Below are 20,975 nucleotides of genomic sequence, written 5' to 3'. Positions count from 1 at the left end.
AGAGAAAAATACAATGGTGATTTGCTGCTTAGCCTGCATTAGCATAGAGCATGAGCATCTCACAATTTGGCCAGTCAAGTATGCTTGATTCTGTAGCAAATACCACATACATAGCCCCAGCAGCACTAAAAAAAAGAGGAAACCTAAACCAGGTGTAAGACTGCAAGTTACCTGCAACAGTGAGCTGCAGAGACAGGTAAAGTTAGGCAGGGAAAATTGTCCTAGCTCTGGATTGGTAACCCCTTAAGGAAACTCCAGACATATTGGTCTGAAACTGGAAAACTCTCCCAGAGAAGACACAAGTATAAATAAATATTTGGGAACCTGAACTACTTGGCTAACCTCAAAGCTGTACAGGTTTTCCATATCAAGTATGAATCTACCAGTAGCTTTATATGATTGAAGACATTTTTGGAAATTCAGGCCACAGATAAAACACAAGTATAAATTGGGAAATCTGCACTCTGTGGCTGTTTAGAGAGACTTCCAGGACATATCTGGCATAAATCTACCAATGCTTATTGGCTAACTGAAGACACTTCCAGGATTTACCATATCCAACATGAATTTAAGAGCAGCTGTTGATACTAGAAAATCTTCGAAACAAACAGAGAATAATATATCCGCTCACCGGAGGACAATAGTAAAAAATTGAGACATGACAGTTGTGGGCAGGTTTGTTCTGTGTAAGCCAACATTTATTTTTGTTGCCAATGTCCTTCTCTCTTGTAGGTGGAAGTATAACCCAACTAAGAATTCCTGTGTCCCTCAATAGATGAGACAGAAAAATATTTATTTGTAAATTAAAAATTTTGCAACGCATACAATAATTAAAAATGGCATAAAACACCAGTTCATAAACTTAAAAAAAAATACAATACATCAATAATACAGATGACCAAATCCCACAGAGATCTTCAGGCATTGTCTTACATATTGTTTAAATTAATAAATTATTAGAAGTGCGGCTTCAGGGAATGAATAGTGACAACATGAATGCATTGAAGAAAAGGTTGCCAAGTATTAAGGTAAGTAATATTCTGTTGTGTATCATCCCACAGAAAAAAAAAAAAAAAAAAACAAGCATTAAATCCTTTATCGGTGGGGGAAGGGTATTTTAATAAATAAGTGAATGCCCAGAGTCAGAAAATGTTTGTCTGGTGTGTCAAGTATACTGAAAAGGGCATCTGCCACAGCTGATCTGCTCATCAATATATCTTTTTGCAAAGTATTGTGTTACCACAAGTCTATATATGTCTTCTATGAAAGGACACCAAAGTGGAAATAAAAATGTTCTTTTTAATCCCTACAGGTTGAATAGAAGACGGCTCTATTACTGATGTCCTCTCGAATCTTCCTGATCTCATCTTCCAGGTCAATAAGCTCTGAGGATTTCTGTATCATATATTGCTGGTCCTTAAGCAATTCACTTTCAATTTCTGAAAGAAAAAGTAAATGTAACCTTAGAAATAGGCAAAGCAAAGGATATGATTAGAGGTTAGAAAACAGGGAATCTGGGATCTTGTCTAGTACAATGGCTAAAATCATAACATTGTTTTTCATTGTTTTCCATCTATAATTTTACAATTTACAAATAAGTGATTTTACTAGTGTGTAATCTTATTAATTCGGAGTAAAAATAAATAAATCAAAATGTTTAAAAAAAAAGGAAAACAATATAGATATCTCCTAGTAGTAACATGTATAGGACATAAGAGGGTTAATTCTAAGTTAATGAAAAAAAGAAAGCAAATAATTCAAACTTTGAGTAGCCAGGGAAATCATACATACACACACTAGGGGAATTAACCTACATCTAAACAATTTTTATCTTGGCAATTTCATATCATATGAAGTAATCAATATATTAGTCCTGTACCTGAATGTAATATAATTTATTTTCACAATATAGTGCATTCTTTATTACTATTAAAATAACTAAGAACTAAAAAAATGGTACCAATATGCCAAGAAAAAAGGAACAGATTGGTATAATTGTATCATGGTTGGTAATATAATGTAGATAAGAAAAATTCTGAAAAGTTCAATTGTAGTTGAGCCGAACTTTTAAAAAAAAAAAAAAATCCCCAACCCTCTAAAATTCATTATTTTTAAACTCCTTTTGAAATCAATGAGAATCTGAGCCAAGCTCAACACAAGTGTGCATTACAGATCAGAAAAATATGCATTTTGTGCACAACAGTTTGGGAAGATTCTGGCAGCGCTGCCAGGTGAGATCATAGGACATCTGAAGCCACGAGGGATACTTAAGCCTAGTACACATGAGCCAATTGTCGGGCGGCATTAGCCGGTTCAATAGAAACCATTCAAGATTCCGCCCGTGTGTACTGCAGTCAGTCCCACAGAGGTCGGCTGTTCAGTTGGCTTCTGTCAAAGGGGCATGGCCAAAAATGGTCTGCCGACCAGCTCCTGATCAGCTCTCTCAGCCAATGGCTGACCTGAATGTTCTACCGGGGAGGGGGGGAACACAATAGAACAGCAGGGGTGATCTCTGTACTAACATTGGATAGTTAGTACAGCGGCTCCTCCTGAGCTGTCAGGTTTTTTTTTTCGTTCAGCCCTGCTGGGTTGAATGAAAAAAAAAAACTACTAGTGTGTACTAGGCTTAATATAGAAGGGTGGGACTAAAGGCACTTCTGGTCAAGCTTAGGGTGCCTAGGGAAGAGCAGAAGCATATACACAGTAATTCAAAAATAGACTTTGGAGCAACCTGTCTCCTAGATTTTCTTTTGGGAATATAAACTGCCAAAAGCAACACTTAAATATCAATGAATTTTAGGACATCTAAATTCAGAAAGTTTGATTTTCAGGATCAACGCTCTCTAGCAATTATGATTTAAAACAGTGAGTTCCTGGGGTCACAAGTAGATTCATACTTTCTCTGGTAATTGTAAATGTTCCTCCCAAATGTGTGTGAAGTTCTTTAAAAATTGCTCTAAACAAAAGTAATAGTAACATTCATCCAAAAAAACTAAGGTAGAATAGGTGTAAAACATTTTAACCCCAGCTCTTGAAGTTATTCTGTAGGTTTTCATTATTTTATAAGATGGCCCCAGGTCTAAAATTGAGAGATGTTTAGGTGCCTGTTTGCTAATTAATTTTATGATCACAATTTCTGTGAATCCCCAAAACTTGGGCACACTGATAGACAGGTATTGGTCCCATAGGGAATTTATATTAGATATGGTGTTCTTTTTTTTTCTGTAAATGTTACATTTTGTGTAAATGTTTTGTATAGATTTTGTAGATTATGTAAACTATTTTTAGATTAAATTGTGGTAGTAAATTGTTGGTTTTACTAGGGGTTTATATAGTGGTTAATATGATAATGTACACCATAAACGTGAAGATAGGGGGGATTATTTTGCACGCCCTTCTGTTCTACAATAAAGCTCCATTAGGGGGTGAGGAGGAAGAGTTGGGTAGAGTGATCTCCATTGTGCTAGAACAATAAAGATGATTTTACCTCTCTGGAAGCAGATATACTGTATGTTAAGTAGCCCATACATGAAAAATTTAGGGTGGACAGGGGAATTATTCCTGCTGTTCTATTATGTACTGACAGTGGGGAGCCCTCCTTGCTGTCAGAATGCAATCATTAGTGTTTCGGACTATAGCTGGCTGCACAGATTGTTCAAAAACCTGACAGGCTGGTTGTAGGTAAGTCGATTGATAGATAGACTTGTGTACAACCAGGCTGCCCATACATGGATCGAAGTTCGACTGGTCCCTGCTGAACTGGCTGAATATCGATCCATGGATGGCCAGCTTTAATAGTGTCCTTGACTAGCCGTTATATATCTTATGGAAACTATAGCCCTCTCTTCTCTAATAAGGAATGTTCCCTGCTTATTCTGACTTCATTGAAAACATTCTTTTGGTTTCTTTTTTAATGACAACATACTTAGCTGCCCTGCTTTAATTTTTATGCTCGAAAGCTGCCTAGCTATGTGTCATCTCTTAATCTGTGATGGTGTGTTTACTAAGGAGAAGATGGATAACAAAATCCATGGCTTCTACATCAGACGGGGCACATTCAGAATGAACAGCAGGCGCCTATGACTATTCTCGAAGGAACATATTGTTAAGTCTCTCAGATGCTTATACAAGATGTGTGGGAAGCTGACTGCTGAATATAAAAACAGAAAAACGTCATGCCCATTCAGCTTGCTGCTTCCATATTTTTTGGATTCTCGTAAACATGTTAAGTTAACCACTTTGGTACTGTTTACACCATACAACTGTGTCTCTTCCAGGATAGTACCAGTGGTGATATCAACCAATTGACTGCCAAAGACATGTGCCATGACTTCTGTTTGGTAGCCAATGATGTTTACAATACTTCAAAGCAGTCAAAGGATTAAAACAAGATCACCCCACTATACCATCAGCAATAAGCAATGTGCTCCCATGTTCCCAGTCTTCAGCAAAGACTCTAGAACACAAGATGGTGAATGGGGAAATTGTCTGATCATGACTTAGGTTCACCAGTCTCCTTACAGCATTGAGTGATGCTTGGCTCATGTTCAATTCAGCTCTGGGTGCCAAACAAAAAGCACACAGGGGTGACATCGGGGTTCTATTTAGAGCCTTGATGTCTCCTTAAATGGGACCTGACACACTCTGTATTTACTATAACAAGGGACTCTAAATCTGAGAAAGAGTAATGTAAAATGTATAAGATAATACAAAGATTTTTATGATGATGCTGATGAGGATGATGATTATTATTGTTATTATTATCATACAAAGAAGTACGGTACATAAAAACTAGGGTAAACCATTTTAGTATAAAGCCATTTAGATGAAATAGTAAAGGTCACTTACCTTGTATAAAACATAACATTTATTTATGTATTATTTGTTTGCTCTGTGTAGTCTTTGTATAGCAATATATTTAATAATATTATTTGTTTGCTTAGGAATATTTCTATTGTTGTATTGGTTTGCAATAATGATCATTTTATTGTATTTTTATCAAAACAATTTCTTAAAAAAATATATTTGCCCAATTTCATGGGTTGTTTAAAATGAACAGTGACATTTTTATATTCAATAGGTCATGCAATTTTTTTCACAAATCTTCAAGTCTGTAATATAATTGAGAAATACTGAAAGTGGTATAGGAGCATATTTATAAAGCAGTGAATGTGAAATTCACCAAACATTCGCAGCAGGTAAATCTTCCCAGTAGATGAGTTTTATAATACAATAATTGATTCACCACTATTAAATGCTTGTTAAATCTCACATTTACTTTGACAGGTAACACTTGGGCACTGCTGAAGGTGTGATGGCTGTAAATGATTAACCAAACTGTAACAAACACTGCAATGTGTTCTATAATACCCCATTGGTTTAGCAGATACTAATATAGTTACATTAGTCTTACCTGTAATCCTTCTCACTGTTTCCTGAGATTCTTTGAAAAGATCATCTGCCTCCATCTTTATCCTTGAAACCAGCTCTCCCTGAGCTCCAATATTAGTTGCTTGCCCTAGGCGGCTCTTCACCAAGGCATATTTTTCCATCACAGCATCTAGACCCTGAATGACAAATATATTCATAATCTTTCTGGTTTCCATAAAAGGCCAAAATTGAATGACTGATTCTTAAATGGATACATAGTTTTTGGATGATTTTTAACATGCTATTTCTTTAGTCCTGACCTCATAAGCTAAAGAATGAAAATACTAACAAAATCATTATACATTCCCTTTAGGTATCTCAGTTAAAGTAACACTAAACTCAAAAAGTTAAAATCTGCTATGGTATAGGGAACATCTAGAAGTGTTAACTATGCCTAAGAAATCCCTAAAAAAAAAATTACATTTTATCTTGAATTCCTCCTGAAAAATTACAGTGCAATTCCTGGTATGTGAGGGTGCCTAGACATACCTTTGCATGCAGCCCCATATCTGCATATCTGAAGTGTGAGATCTAAGGCACTGCTGCCTCTAGCTGCTAGTCTCTGGAGATCTGGAGTGAGGTTTGGTGATGTCACTACTGTCCTGCTCACTGTTCTTTTTGCTGAAGTCTCCAACATGAGGAAACAAAGCCTTGTGCCTTTACCAAGGAAGTTGCCCTTCCACACAGTGACACAGTACAGAACAAGGCATGGTAAGTCAATAATTCGGAAAGATCAGCTGCAGGGAGACAACAGGCAATACCGGTGATTTATCCTTTGCCCTCTACCTGCCTTTGGGCACAGCTTACTCATTTTATTTCCTCACTATTTCTTTTTATCGGTTGAACAGGTAAAGTGTTCAGTAGCCTGATGTGTTAGATATTGCCTGCAGACACAAACTAAAAAAGACACTTTGGTCTGGTTCACACCTTTGCGGGTTTTTTTTGGTGCTTTTTGCAGAAACGTACTACAGTTCATTTAACATGGTTTCCTATGGTACGTGTTCACATCTATGCTTTTTTCAGCTGCTGGTTTTTGGAAAAGGTCAGGGACTTTTTTAAGTGCAAAACTGTGGGTTTTTTTTTTTTTTGTTTTTTTTTTTCTTCAATGGAGAAGCTGCAGAAAAGCATGTAGTGTGTTTTTGCCGCAATTTAGCCATGATTTTAATCTGCGCAACAACAAATTGGCCAAAAAAAAAAAAAAAACACAAAATGCGGTAAAGCCATGTGTGTAAAAATGCACAATGCACAGCAAAAAACACTGCAGAAACTGATCAAAAGCAAACTGCATAGATGTGAACTGAGCCTTGGGGGGGTTTACTTAAACTGGAGCACACAGACTCTGGTGCAGCTGTGCATAGTAACAAATCAGCTTCAAGGTTTTATTGTCAAAGCTCAATTGAACAAGCTTAAAGAAGCTGATTGGTTACTATGCACAGCTGCACCAGATTATGTGCGCATCAGTTTTAGTAAATCTCCCCCTTTGTATAATACACAGACTTTATGTTTACTGCACTTTGTATTTTTTAACCTGTGGATGTTTATTAAAGGATAGGTAATCTCATTCTCTAAAATCTCATATAGGCTTTAACAAGGTAATTTCATTTTAAAAAGTTGTTTCCAACCTTTATAAATCTTCACTAAAAGAATACCTAGTGATCCTGCCACTAAGATCCTTGTGCAGGCACTTTCTGTTATGTAGTGACATCTCTCACCCAACTGTACCCATGCATTGTCACCCTGCCACATGTGCCTCTGGCTAAGACTACAAATGGCCCTGTCAACACAATTGTTAAAGAATACCATATTTGCTGGCATATAAGATGACTTTTTAACCTTAAAAACATCCCCCCAAAAATAGGGGGGTCGTCTTATACGCGAGAGAGTATAAAATGTAAGGACTACTTTACATAGCCCAAAACAAACGTCCCTATTAATCTCCAAGCAGGGTAAGTACACAAACGTCCCTATTAATGTCCAAGGTGAGTACACAGGGTGTAATCTCTCAATGCGCTGGCTGGATGTGCAGGAATACTGTACCGGTATGTACCGTAGCTTCGGCTACAAACAGTATACAGCGCTGAGCCAAACACGGTGAGCAATGTATTTATTATTAAATACAGAGCCAGTTAACATTGGCTGAGTCAGAGAGAGTAATATCATCAGCCCGCCTCTCTGACTCTGCCAATCCTAGCAGCCAGGCTTTGTATTCAATAATAGAATACATCGCTCACTGTGATTGGCTCAGCGTGGTATCCTGTATGTAGTCGAAGCTACGGTACATACCGATACAGTATTCCCGCACGATCAGCCAGCAATTTGAGAGATTACACCCTGTGTACTTACCTTGGAGATTAATAGGGACGTTTGTGTACTTAGCCTGCTTGGAGATTAATAGGGACCTTTGTGTACTTACCCTGCTTAGAGATTAACAGGGACGTTTGTGCGCTTACCCTGCTTGGAGATTAATAGGGACGTTTGTTTTGGGCCATGTAAAGTAGTCCTCACACATTTTACTCTGCTATGGTACAGAAGGGGGGTAATCTTATACAGTGAGAATAGCCCAAAACCTATGTTTTAACTTGAAAATTAGGGGGTCATCTTATACGCTTAGTTCTCTTATACGCCGGCAAATAGGGTAGCTTTAATTAACATTTAACTTGTAGTGCTGTACATATAGTGCCATGCCTTTAACAATTTTTAAATAAATTAAACTAGTACCTGTTGTGCATCCACAGCCTTTTTGTGAGCTCCTTCTGCTGCACGGTTGGCCTGACCTGCCTGTTGTAGATTGTCTGCAGTTCTGTCACGCAGGTTCTCTGTTTGCTGTGCAAAGCTTTGTAGCTGATCTTGCATTTCGTTCATCCCTTTCTTTATAGGGTCCAAAACTTGCCCAATCTGTGCAGATAATTAACTTTGGTTAGTTCCATGCAGTACATTGTGATACAATAATACTATTTCTTGCTTAAAAAATTATCTTTCTAAATTCATAGTTAATAAAGGTTCCTGGGAAGCAAAAAAATTGTGTTAGGTAAAACACAGAGTCATGTGCCAAAGTTCAGTAACCTGTAGCAACAAATCAGAAACCTTTTTTCATTGGTCTGACTAGAGTGTCCTGAAATTATATAGGTTGCTATTGGGTACACAGCTTTGTACACTTCATTGTTCTTGACAGTTTTATAGAATAAGTGAGATAATGTAGTAACAATGGCATTTGCCATAATGGCTGTCTTATTATTTAGTATTACTATGGCACCAAAACCTAGCCATTCTTGTTTTGTAGGATTAAAGTGAACCTGTGCCCATTAAGGTATTAAAATACCCTGAGCAAGCAATAAAAGCACTTTAAAACAAACCCTCACTTTTGTAGCTGAAGTAATTGTGTAAAATTTATTTTCAAAATTTGCAGCAGTGGCACAGAAAACTCAGCTATTTTCTATAGAGAGATATTTTGCAGCCTTCCAACCCTTATACAAAAATACATAGGTAGTGCATGCAAGCTTTTAGAAACTGACTGACTTAAACCCGATTCTAGAGTGTTTGTTGTGATCTTTGCATATTTTTAATTTTTCATAATATTCATTCACATATTTTTCAATTTTCATATTAAATAATTCACAATGTAAGCAGCTAGAGAGTTCAGGAATGGGCTTGTTGGGAATATGTAAATGCTTTCATGTCCAAAGTATGGGCGGAAGTGCAATTAAAAAAAATATATACATTTTGATGTTTTGGGGTAGTTTCCTCCTGACAATCTAACACAACATCCCTGTACTCAATCACAAACGTTGTAGCTCTGTTGTCTGTTTTACTAGCAGCTCCCTTCTGCTCCAGCCCTCTGGCTTGGGCCTCTGTCTGTTCTGTCCCCAAACCTCTGGCTGCTCCCTTGCAACCACATGGACTTCTCGGGAGAGTGGAGTCTAGAACCTTAGTTCTGATTACCTTAAGAACCCAGCACACACCTGCACCCACCATCACTTTGCCAGTTGTCTGCAAAAAGACTGCCTTTTTTTTCCACCCTGACAGGACACCGAGATGATACCAATTATACCGAGTATAGGAATACCACTATGCAGATAAATAAATACATTTTAATCTCACCTCTAGCACACGATCTTGTATTTGCTGCAAAGACAAGCTGGATCCACGTATTTTATCTTCAGCTTCTTGGAGGGCTTTCTTTGCCACTCTTATATTCTCTACCACACCATCCACATTGTCTTCAACTGCCTTTGCTTTGTTGCTAAATGACAATAATGAAATAGAAACTGCCATTTAGAATGAAGTATTGATTTGCAAAGCATGCTTTATATATAGTGTTTATTAAATCCAGCATCATGATTTGAAGAATGGCAAACCAACAAGTAACTTGAAAAAAAATGTAATGATATACATATGGTATGGTAATGGTATACATATTTCGCAATATTTATTCAATCATATTTGAGTTAGTGTACCACCCACAGAATGCCATATACACTATTGAGATAAATCAATAAAACGTCTGTTCTGAAACATTATTTCACTGTGAAAATAACACAGTTGTCATGGTGATAATGACATATATTCTAAGCTAACGCTTACATTAGTATTTGAAGTATGCCATCATGATTGTTAAAGCCTTTTCTACCTACCCATAGATGAAAATTTAATGTCTTCCTTGTGACTTCAAAATTGACATATATTTGCTAATAAAATATCTTTAAAAAATGTATATTTAGTAAATGCCATTGCCAAACAGAAAAACTGTGAAGGAAACGTAGTTTATGGGTAGACATAATGCCTGTGCAGCCTATGTTGCTGCAGAGAGGTCCACAAAGACAAAGGTAGGGAACAGCTACATGAGATCTTTTGATCAGGATGTATTTTAAAGGAAAAGTCTACCCTAAAACTAAAATCCCGGCATCTATAGATCTTCACGTTCTAACACTAACCTATCTGACCCTGTAAAGAAGAAATCAGTGTACTTACCTTTTTTCAAGCCGATCTGACCTGATCTTCAGCGGCGGAAGCTCTACAGAGGACACGGCCAACAACGGCGGTGAAATGAATGGGATGTGATGTCACCCATAGAGTTACTATGGGGCTTCCGTTATCGGCTGTGTCTTCTGCACCCGCCTACACAGAGAAGCCACGGCTGACAGCTCATCGTGGGATCCGGTTGGATCGGCTTCAGAAAAGGTAAGTATATTATTTCTTCCTTATAGGACTAGAAAGGTTAGTGTTAGATCGTGGAGTTCTATAGATGTAGGGATTTTAGTGTTACGGTGAACTTATGCTTTAAAAAAAAAACTCCTATTCCTCGCTGATCATTTATTCTTCTTTGGCCAGACCAGAAGATAAACACAGAAAACACAGAAAAATATGAGCGAGGATAAAATGTGACAACACTAACATATAATCATTGTCTTGTGAGTTGCTAACACAATGATCAAAGAGATCAAACTTTTTCTTTGTGCAACAATCCATCCCTCAATGTTTTCTAGTACAGGTTTAAGAAAATCAAAACAGTACATATAAAAACGCTAGGGTCTTTATTCCTTTTGGTCAAGGTGCTGACTTGGGTGTAGCAATGAACAAACCCTTTTGTTGGGGCAGAAGAGATTATAGAGCTGTCAGTGCTAGGTAAATCATTGTAGAGCTGGAATTGGCAGGTTGCCTAATATAGCCTTGTTTTTAAGAATAAAGTTAAATAGCTAAAGGGGTGTTGGTGCTAGCTTATTACTAATTTTAAAAAACATTTTCATTATATTAACTGCATCTGTACTTTCTAAACAGGCTAGGGCACAAATAAACCCCCATAGGTGAAAAAGAGGTTCATACTTGCTGATGAGTAAGAGATGTATTAATGTGCCAAATATGGGTCCAAATAGTTATCGTAGATAACTCCCTATCCCTACTTGAATCAAAGTTGGGTTTTTTTATGTAAAATGTGTAACCATTGTTAATGCCCTCCCTGTTGGTGTTATGTGCCCATATAAATGACATATATCAATTTCCCTGCCAGAAGGAAGGGTTCTTAATTTAGAGTTCTACTACTCCTTCTTATAGCAAAAAATATGGGAGACTCCACCTTTGTAAATGTTGACTAAATTAATGGGGTTAGCATCCCACAATTATGCCTGCATTTAGGCATCATGTAGCATATTGTTCTAGTGTGAAACTAAAGGGAATCCTCCATTGTGGCAATAAAGAAATCTTTACCAATTGTAAAAGTTTTTTTTTTTTTAAATGAAGGCATACACAATATTTAATGTGTGTGATAAAAATAATAAGTTCTAATATCATGTATACACAATTTATAGCTTAACATTTCTTAAAAATATTAACTGTGAATATGTGTGTGGACTTTTCAAAACACTTTACAGACCTGGCATTCTCAGCATCAGTTTGTAGTCTCTTTGCTCTGGCTATATCTTCTCTTGTCTGTGACAACACTAATTCCACATTAGGCAACTTCTCTGCTATGCTGCGGATCTCATTAATTTTTCTTTGAAGAGATAATGCATCAACAGGAAGTTTGAGGGACAAAATATATTCACTAACTTCTTGAATAGTGGCTGGATCTGTTGAGGGTTCTGACAGAAAAAATAAAAACAGTAAGTTATTTATTTTCATAGAATATTAAAGATATTAAAACACATTTCCAAGAAAAACAATATAACAATAAGTGTATTGTGTCTTGCTTGCTGTACTAAGAGGGGTGGGGTCTAACCCAGTGACTCTGATATGATACCACTGCATTTTCTGACTGAGCTGCAATGTCAGATTCACCAGTAGGGATGACGTGAATCCTGCGTGTTTGCAATCACTTCTAAATTTCTGTGCGTATTTACCTAAGATTTTTTAACCATAATGCACTGCATGATCTTTAAAATATGTCCATCAGGTTTAGAAGAGCTAACAAGGGGGGTTTTGGATAAACCAGCCTATTAACTATTAAAGGAGAGGCATGAAGCAGCTATAGTGTCAGTGCATTGAAAACTGTTATGGGAAAAGCATAGGGAGAGATTAGGGTGATTTAGGAAATTGTAATTTAATTCTGATTGCTAGCTCTTTGGGAAATCAACTATTTTGTCTTTCATTGGGTGCAAGGCATCCCTTAAAATTGGCTTTTGGTGACATTTTGAAATTTTCATTTATTTTGGGGATATATTCGTTTTAATTTTATGCTGATAGGGCATTTATTTAGATTGGTATGCTTAAAGTAGAACATTCACTTCTTACTGTCCATCTATTTTTTAAGCTGCCTTTATTTTAGCAGCTAGTCACTTCATTGTTTGAAAGGAAAATAAAACTAAGTGCAAGAACAGTGTGGATTCAAACCACTTCATTATACCCGCATACTGTAGATAAATTAAAAGTTAGGCATTTACAAGTTAGGTCTATTATCCCTAATTAAAACATTTCTACTGCTGGCCAATTTTACACTGCTGTATCCTGTTTAGTATCTTAAAGCCCAACTATAGTCAAAATGTGTTTTTCCCATGCAGTGGGGATGTGCCCACACTGCATGGGTTAACTGCTCATTTTGCCTAGGGGCAAACGCAGAGCCTATACTCATCCGATATTTCAATCTGATGGAAAACGGCGTTCCCCAACGTCCAGCGGTAGTGTTCCTAACGTCTTCACATCCAGAGCCGGTCTATGGGCATGATGACATCAGGAACATTCCACAACACAAGGCTGCTAGACTGTAGAGGGGCAGGGGCTGCCGGGACCAGTCTTGATCTGGGATGATAGGAGGATTAGGTGAGTATATCTCGGCTCTCTAATTGCTAAGACAAAATTGAGCAGTTAACCCATGCAATGCGGGAACAGACCCAGTGCATGGAAAAAAATTGCCTGGAGTTCAGATTTATTTCTTGCAGTAAAGCCCCAGTGTGCTCTTTGTCTCCAGTAAATTTGGGCATAGCCCTGTTATTTAAAATGTCCTGATGCTGGCAAATTTTACACCGCTGTATCTTCTGCAGCCCCTTAAAGTGATTGTAAAGGCAGACGTTTTTTTTTTTTTTTTATCTTAATGCATTCCATGCATTAAGATAAAAAGCCTTCTGTGTGCAACAGCCCCCCTTAGCCCCCTAATACTTACCTGAAGTTCATCTAAATCCAGCGATGTTGCATAGGAGACTCACCTGCCCGGGACTCCACTCCTCATTTGCTGAGACAGCAACGTGGTGCCATTGGCTCCCGCTGCTGTCAATCAAAGTCAGTGAGCCAATGAGGAGAGAAAGTTGGCAGGGTGGGCCGTGGCTCCATGTCTCAAGCTGCTTGCTGTGGGGGCATTTAACAGGAGGGAGGGGCCAAGAGCACTGAAGAGGGACACGAAAAGAGGAGGATCTGGGCTGCTCTGTGCAAAACCAACTGCACAGAGGAGGTAAATATAATGTCTGTTATTGTTCCAGAAAAAAAAAAAACAAGACATCAAATTGGTTAAGGGCAGGCTAGTTTTGCATGAGCCAGAACAGGGACAGCCACAGCAAACTACTGGCCAATTTCTATCTGACAGTCAAAGTTACTACTGTTTGATTAAGATAATTGTGAAATAAAAAATAAATTCCGTGGCTCATAGCTGTATATGCTTTGTCAGTATATGCTGTCGCTGAGGTTCCCCTTAAAAAATCATACTGTTAAGTCAAAACATGCACAGAATTAAGGCATCTCTCAATCACGTATTTAAATTGGTTTTAAAGCAACATTTTTTACCTTAATGTATTCCGTGCATTAGGGTAAAAATGTTCCAGTACCTGTATTACAATCCAGTACAATCCTGAATAAATAGGACACGCCCAGTTTTCTACTGTATACTGCTGTTAAGTCATTCAGTATTTATTAACCATTGAAAAGTTAACATTTTCTGATTCAGCACACAATCATTTGGACCAATTAGTTCTGTAAATGGTTGTTGCTGGTGCTTTTCTGTTGTTACATTGATAATGCCTACACTACTAATGGAACAGCACACCTGATTTGATGCACTCAACTGTAATATATTGAGGTGAAATAAATAAACAGATGTTTGGGTTTCATAAAATACAGGACGGTGTAAAAATGAGAAGCTATTACACCCCTATTCTTTATAGATTTCCTTTATACATAAAAACCTTTATACTTTATGCTTCACCTTCATGCCATCATCCTATGGGATCATGTATTCAAAAAGCTGGCAGTGACGCAGTATTTAAATCCTGTCTGAAGCTCTTATGATCTGACAGTAATACCTTGCACATCTCTGATCTCCATGTTACATTGTCTCCAGTCACATGCACGTGGAAGCACTAGGTTCACCTCAGAGGCCTTTAAATAACTGATCAGCATTAGTGAATTTAAAAAAAATGAACTTGGTGCAAACTGAACAACATGTTATACAAAATGAATGCTTCTGTATTTACACTGACTGAAAAAATATAAAAAAAATGTGATCTGATGACACATATAGCAATAGAAACCTATGAATTGGAGAGTAACATTTTTGCCCAATTGATGCGTGATGTTAAGAATGATAAAATTGTTACATTTGTTGTATAACATGCTTTCAGTGTAAATAGCATAGGGGATATAACATCTGTCTGTATCACAACAGTATAAAGAACTGTATTCACAAGAAAGTGTCACACACATATAACCCACTGATTGCTTCTCAGCTAGATGGTCAAAAGATACCATTGGAACAAATGGTCAAGGTAATACCAATTAACCAAAAAAAATCGGTTGCACTTGTTCAAACTGTTCCAGGAATAAAAGCTTGATCAAACAATCTGTTCCTATTTAGCATTAAATAAATGGCCCCCATAAGTTAATTGTTATTTATCATTTATTTATGTTAATTGTTATTGATCAAAAGTTGATCCAAGGAATATCCGATTGTCTCTCCGGGGATCGGGAAGGAATTTTTTCACCCTGCTGTAGCAAATTGGATCATGCTTTACTGGGGTTTTTCGCCTTTCTCTGGATCAACTGAGGGTATATAATTGCATATATGGGATTGTATGGTTATTTTTTGTTTTGTTTTGTTTTTTATTTTAATTGGTTGAGCTATATGGTGTCTTTTTTCAACCTGACTAACTATGTAGTTATGTAACTATATATGCAAGCTCTTTCTGTGCTAATATTTTTTCTAAATTAACAAGATTAATAGAGTTTTCTTTGTTGCGATACACAAAGCTTTTTACTAACAATACAATAGCAATCTGACTAAAAATTGATACCTGTAATTATTAGTCATTGCTTCCTGTATAAATTACATTGCCAGACAGCTCTGGGCTTCCCGTGGATGAAATGAATGTGTAAAAAGTTTTGCAACCTTTATACAAGGCTATGCAAACAAGTAGTATTGCCCAAAAGATGCAAATTACAGACATGGGGTCCCCTAATAATGTTTCTTTGGTGTCTTATCACACATAGGTATGGTTCTGAATGTTGCCTATATTATATTCACTAATTATTACCTATTCACAATTTAAAGCAAAATACTATTGTGTTAAGCCAGTTGCTGCCTATGGCTGATCAAAGTAATCCTTCAAAGGCTTCTTTGTTATTAATATAATAAGCTGACATTTTAAGAAGTCAGCAGCTTGGCTTGTTGCTCAGACATGTAGTCTGATTAAACAGTCTGCACAGGTAGCACCAGAAACTGTCTCACGTGGATGAAATAGACACTGATATCTGCACAACTTAGATCTAGTACATTGCAGGATGTCTGTTCAGTCTTAAGCCCCGTACACACGATCAGATTATCGAATGATCTGTCATCCGTTTTTTGTGGCATGCTAGTCTGATGTGGAAAGTGAAGAGGTTATTTTCATACAAATTTTCCCATACGACGGAATTCTACTTCAGAAGTGATGTCATGTGTTGGATTGCTTTCTATGTGTTCTTTCGTCTCTGAGCATGCCTAGTCTTGCTCATAAGATTTTTCCCCGTCGAAATCTGTACTATGTAAATCGGACGTGTGTTGACGGAGGACAAAAATTTTATAGCCTGCACATCAGGATTTTGTCAGCCGAAAAGTCGGAGTCGGCTGTCAAATGCACCATACTAACAATCCGAAAATCGGCAGATCGGTCGTCGGACGAAATTTGCCTTCCGAATTTCTTATCGTGTGTATGGGGCTTTAGTCTATAACTTTGGATTTCATTTCGCTGTCCTTTGAAACAAGGCTTGAAAGGCTGAACTTGATGGCCGCAAGTTTTTTTTTAACTTATCAACTATGTTAGTCTTCATTGTCCAGAGTTAGCCAAGTGGGTCCAAGTGTCATGGTAGCTCCAGAAATAGTGTAGCAGCTTACGTTGAAAAGCTAAAGTAGGGGATGGGGGGAGGGGGGTATGAGGGTGAGGGATGGGGGTAATACAAAAAGCATAGTTTTTCAATTTTTTTAGGAAACCCTTAATAGTGTACTATAGCAGCCAAGTATTAAAAATTTGTGTCCCTGTTCTCTCTTACCTGTCAGAAAATCTCGGACTTGTTGTATGAATTGCTTGGTGATTCCTAGGCGTTGTTCCATATCTTTTCTGGTCTGAGTAACTTGGTTTATCAAATTCTGTGCATTATCTTTAATCTGATTGGCTGTTTTTTCTGCTTCTGTTATCTAAAACACATGGAAACAAAATAAAGTTACGTTTTCCCTGGACATAAGTATAATTTTACTAACTGCCTTTCAAGTTAATTGAGAAAGGTACATTTTGTGTGTATATATCGCAAAATTAAGAGAGACCTAAAACAATTTGCCGCTAATAAATTGGAGCGCGCTGGACTAATGTTGCACTGACAAACAACATCTTGCAGATTTTAAGTAAAGATCTGACCACAAATTTGTAAAACGAACCATCATTTGCAGGCATCATAGAAAGGTTGTTCTAATAAATTGAAATTATGATTTTTTTTTTCCATAAAAGAAATTATGATTTTTATCTAAAGTGTTGGATTCATCCCATCTGTGACAGCTGGAAAAATTTTTTGCCAACCTCTGATCAATATAAGAATTTTCTAGAAACTACGTGTATTCCTGCTCAGTTTGGTTTGGATGTAAGGCATATTTTATAGGTTCCTATGAAGTCAACACTAGGAGGCATTATATAAATTCCAACAAATCATTATTTTACATTTTTGTTGCCGGATTTGCAAATGATTTGCCTAATTTAGGCAAATAGTTTAATGCATAAAATATGTAACCACTCCCTTTTTTCCCTTGAATACCTTCAAACTGATTTATCATCAAAATTTAGTCCAAAGAAATAAGAATGTGATCTATAGAGAAAAGGTTGTCTGAACAGGGTGTACAATTATATTTTCCCTAAGAGAACTGCTCATTATTTTCATCTACAACTTAACGAAAAAGCAGAATATCATTTCAGATCAGTTCTGGTCAAAGAATAAGAGATGTTTGACCTGCCAAAGCCTTTCAAACCAACGTTCAGCTAAACATCATTACCCTGGACATTTTGGGATAGCACAGGGACATCCGCAATGACATACATTCACCCTTTATATCTAACATGCACAATAAATGGGGCATTTGCTGCAATATAATTAGGGCAAATTTTATAGTAAACACTTTCCTTTCTTATGCAAGAACAGATGTTGAAGGTAAGAGAATGTTCATTCACCAACACCGAAAAATGTGCTTTATAAAGATGACAAAGGCTTTTCTGAGTAATGTGCAGAAACTTGCCTTTTAGGGCAGTCATTTTTCACCATAAGAAAGCATCACCATGTTAAATTAAATTAATGTGAACATTTATAAAACTAAAGCAAACAAAAAGTTGTCAATTTCTCTGCTGATTTGGAATGCAAAATAGCTAAACATAGGAACTTACTGAACTAAACAAATGCTTTAAAATAAAAAATGTAATACTCAAAAAACTCTGTTTTCCGTCTTGTCTTGTTTTACGAACAACCTGTCATTTTAAAATAACTTTTTCTTCGTGGCATGAGATAAGCAGAACATCTTACATATTATTTATAAATGTTTATGTCACTTGTTTTATACAAGCTGATGCATAGAAAATTGGAAAGACTTTTAAAAGAAGCTTAAAATGTATGCCCAGTCAAAACTGGATGGAGTATGATACAATTATTATCAGACTATTTATTATTGGAAATTTTAATTCCCTAACATAACTATATTGTTTTGTTTATATACCATTTGAGCATTCTTCATCAGTTGGTTGCTGAGGTCCGATAGATCCTTGGAAGTTTTCTCTGAGCTCCTTAGTGCATTCATGGACAAAGGGAATGCTCCTCTGCACATAGTTCCCACCTTACATAAGGTAACGTTATTTCTTCGACATATGTTTCCAGGGCAGTTTTCTGGGGTGCATGAGTCTGTTCTTATACCCTCGCAGACCTACAACAAATAAAAACAACACCATGAAATACAACGTCTGCATTTTTAATTAATTTATTTATTTTTAGGCTTTTCATTATAAATAATATACACGCACAGTGCTAGCTAGACCACTTTGCCACTAGACCATGTTGCCCACTAAGATCATCAATCTTTCTAATACCAATTATATACAAAATAAATAGGTGTATAAACATGGAATGTACAACAAACTGCTATTGGTTTCCTTTGTAGATTTAAGTAAAAGAAAAAAATTATAAAAAAAATGGAACACTGTCATTCGACTCATTTCTACCCTCGGATATAGCCCAGGTGGTCTCCACAAATCTAGGCCTTCATACAAGTCTAAAATTATTACAGTAAAACATATATAGTATAGTAGGTTACTGAACTATTCACAGCAATGAAAAAGATTTTAAATAATCTCAAAATTCTTCCTCAAGGGCAAGAAACTAATCACGAGAATGTGACATATTTCCAGGATCTGTCAAAGAATCTTTAATGTTTTTAGATATACATGTGATAGATTAATTTAAAGTGGACGTAAAAGGCAGAGGCAGCCAATCAGTGCCTCTCCCTCACACCATGCCTTGGCAAACAGACAGAAGAAGAAATGAAGACAGAAGACTATAAAATCTGTATAGAGCCTGCACCAGATGAGAGGTAAGCCATGTCAGGGGGATTTTTGGAACAAGGGCAGGCCCATGAACCAGAGGTTCTAAAGCAGCCTTTCTCAACCCTTTCATCACAGAGGAACCCTTGAAATAAATTTCTGGTCTCAGGGAACCCCTGCTAAAAATAAAAAATCTACAACTCATAAAACATTAGTGTGACAGTAAGTGGGAAAACGCTCCTTACTCTTGTCATCATTGGGAAGAATTTACCCCTTACAGATAGCTAAAAGGAACAATGGTGTCATTGGAAACTTATCTGAGAGGCAGAAATTGCCCATTGCTCAAGGAACCCTTAGCAACCTCAGTAGGAACCCTGGTTGAGAAACCCTGTTCTAAAGTGTATATACATATATGTAAACAGTCATATCACTGTGTGTTAACGTATTGAAACCTTGATGATCTGCGTTCCTAATTATCTATGTACATGGGGGCAGCATTTTTGTTTCTCTTATCTCACTGCAAATTGAAATCAATAGACCATCTGTATTTATGCTTGACAGCCAGAGACCATTTAACCTACACTGCCTAGGCGGGTAGAAAAGGGACAGCAGTGTTTATGTATGGCATGTGATTTCTTTGTGTGAACTTTAAGAATCATTTCACTATAAAATATTTTCCTCCTTTAAACATTATGTAATAGCAATGTTACAGCCAGGGCAGCAGTGGTACCGAGCCAGTACACACAAAAAAATATTATCTGTAGGCATTTTAAAAGGTTTGGTTTGTATTTGACACCAAACATACAAATGTAAATAGACCCTTTGGAATAATAGTGATGACTTTGTATTGTTCAAGAAATACATTTTTTTAGAGCAACAACAGTTAAATAAAAAAAATATTTAAAAAAATGTTGTAACACTTTATTCAATTGTGAGGCATCTCAACGATGTAAAGAGGACTTTCACGCATTTGGCCTAAGTGATGTATGCATGCATAGCAAACCTGATCCTAGAATACATTTGAAAACTCATATGTTCTAGTTTGCCGTGGGCATTACACATCCAACAAATGTTGGTTTTGTGCATTTTGTTTTGCTAAGTTGTTCTACGAAATGTGCATGTCAACCGTCTACATGAATAGAAAAACTGCAACAAATACATACAGTACATAAATAAAAAAAAAAAATTGCAAATGTGTTAAATCATTTTGATGTTTAAAAATAAAAATGTAATAGATTGCATCTTAACAAGCCCTTAAGTATGGTAGCTACATTATTTCCTTTTGTCTGGCTTTTTTTCCAGTCCTAGAGTGACAACGCTCTCTCATTTTATTCTTTCAATGAAGGAGCCCTAGGGTTGTTGCCCTAGGCTGCACTTATGGTTTATACTACAAATACATTCCCCTCTCTTCATCTTCATAACATAGAGGGGAGTTGCTTTGTAGTTCACTGTATCTGAGAAGGCTGACCATATTGTTTGAGATTTTAATTTAGTCCACTGTCCAATATTTCTAGAAGGATTAACCACTTTAAGACCGGAAAGGATTTGCCCCCTTAACCACTTGCCTACTGTGCACTTAAACACCCTTCC

At 36.8% G+C, this 20,975-nt stretch overlaps 1 protein-coding gene across 1 annotated transcript in view; it reads right to left on the bottom strand.

Moving 5' to 3' along the window:
* Nucleotides 1–868: 868 nt before the first annotated feature.
* LAMB3 (laminin subunit beta 3) overlaps nucleotides 869–20,975 on the bottom strand; it is a 105,517-nt gene continuing 85,410 nt past the window's right edge. Inside the window, exons 17-23 of the mRNA XM_082244658.1 lie at nucleotides 18,569–18,772; nucleotides 16,870–17,014; nucleotides 11,798–12,005; nucleotides 9,529–9,670; nucleotides 8,149–8,325; nucleotides 5,414–5,567; nucleotides 869–1,439 (exon numbers count right to left, since the gene is read on the bottom strand). Of these exons, the coding sequence (XP_082100784.1) occupies nucleotides 1,300–1,439; nucleotides 5,414–5,567; nucleotides 8,149–8,325; nucleotides 9,529–9,670; nucleotides 11,798–12,005; nucleotides 16,870–17,014; nucleotides 18,569–18,772 (1,170 nt within the window). The 3' untranslated portion in view covers nucleotides 869–1,299. The remainder of the gene's footprint in view (nucleotides 1,440–5,413; nucleotides 5,568–8,148; nucleotides 8,326–9,528; nucleotides 9,671–11,797; nucleotides 12,006–16,869; nucleotides 17,015–18,568; nucleotides 18,773–20,975) is intronic.

This window comes from Pelophylax lessonae (genome assembly GCF_965119305.1).
Source record: "Pelophylax lessonae genome assembly, chromosome: 2".
NCBI classification, from domain to species: Eukaryota; Metazoa; Chordata; class Amphibia; order Anura; family Ranidae; genus Pelophylax; species Pelophylax lessonae.
The sequence above is the reverse complement of the archived record's forward strand: the minus strand, read 5'-3'. Positions and strand labels throughout refer to the sequence as shown.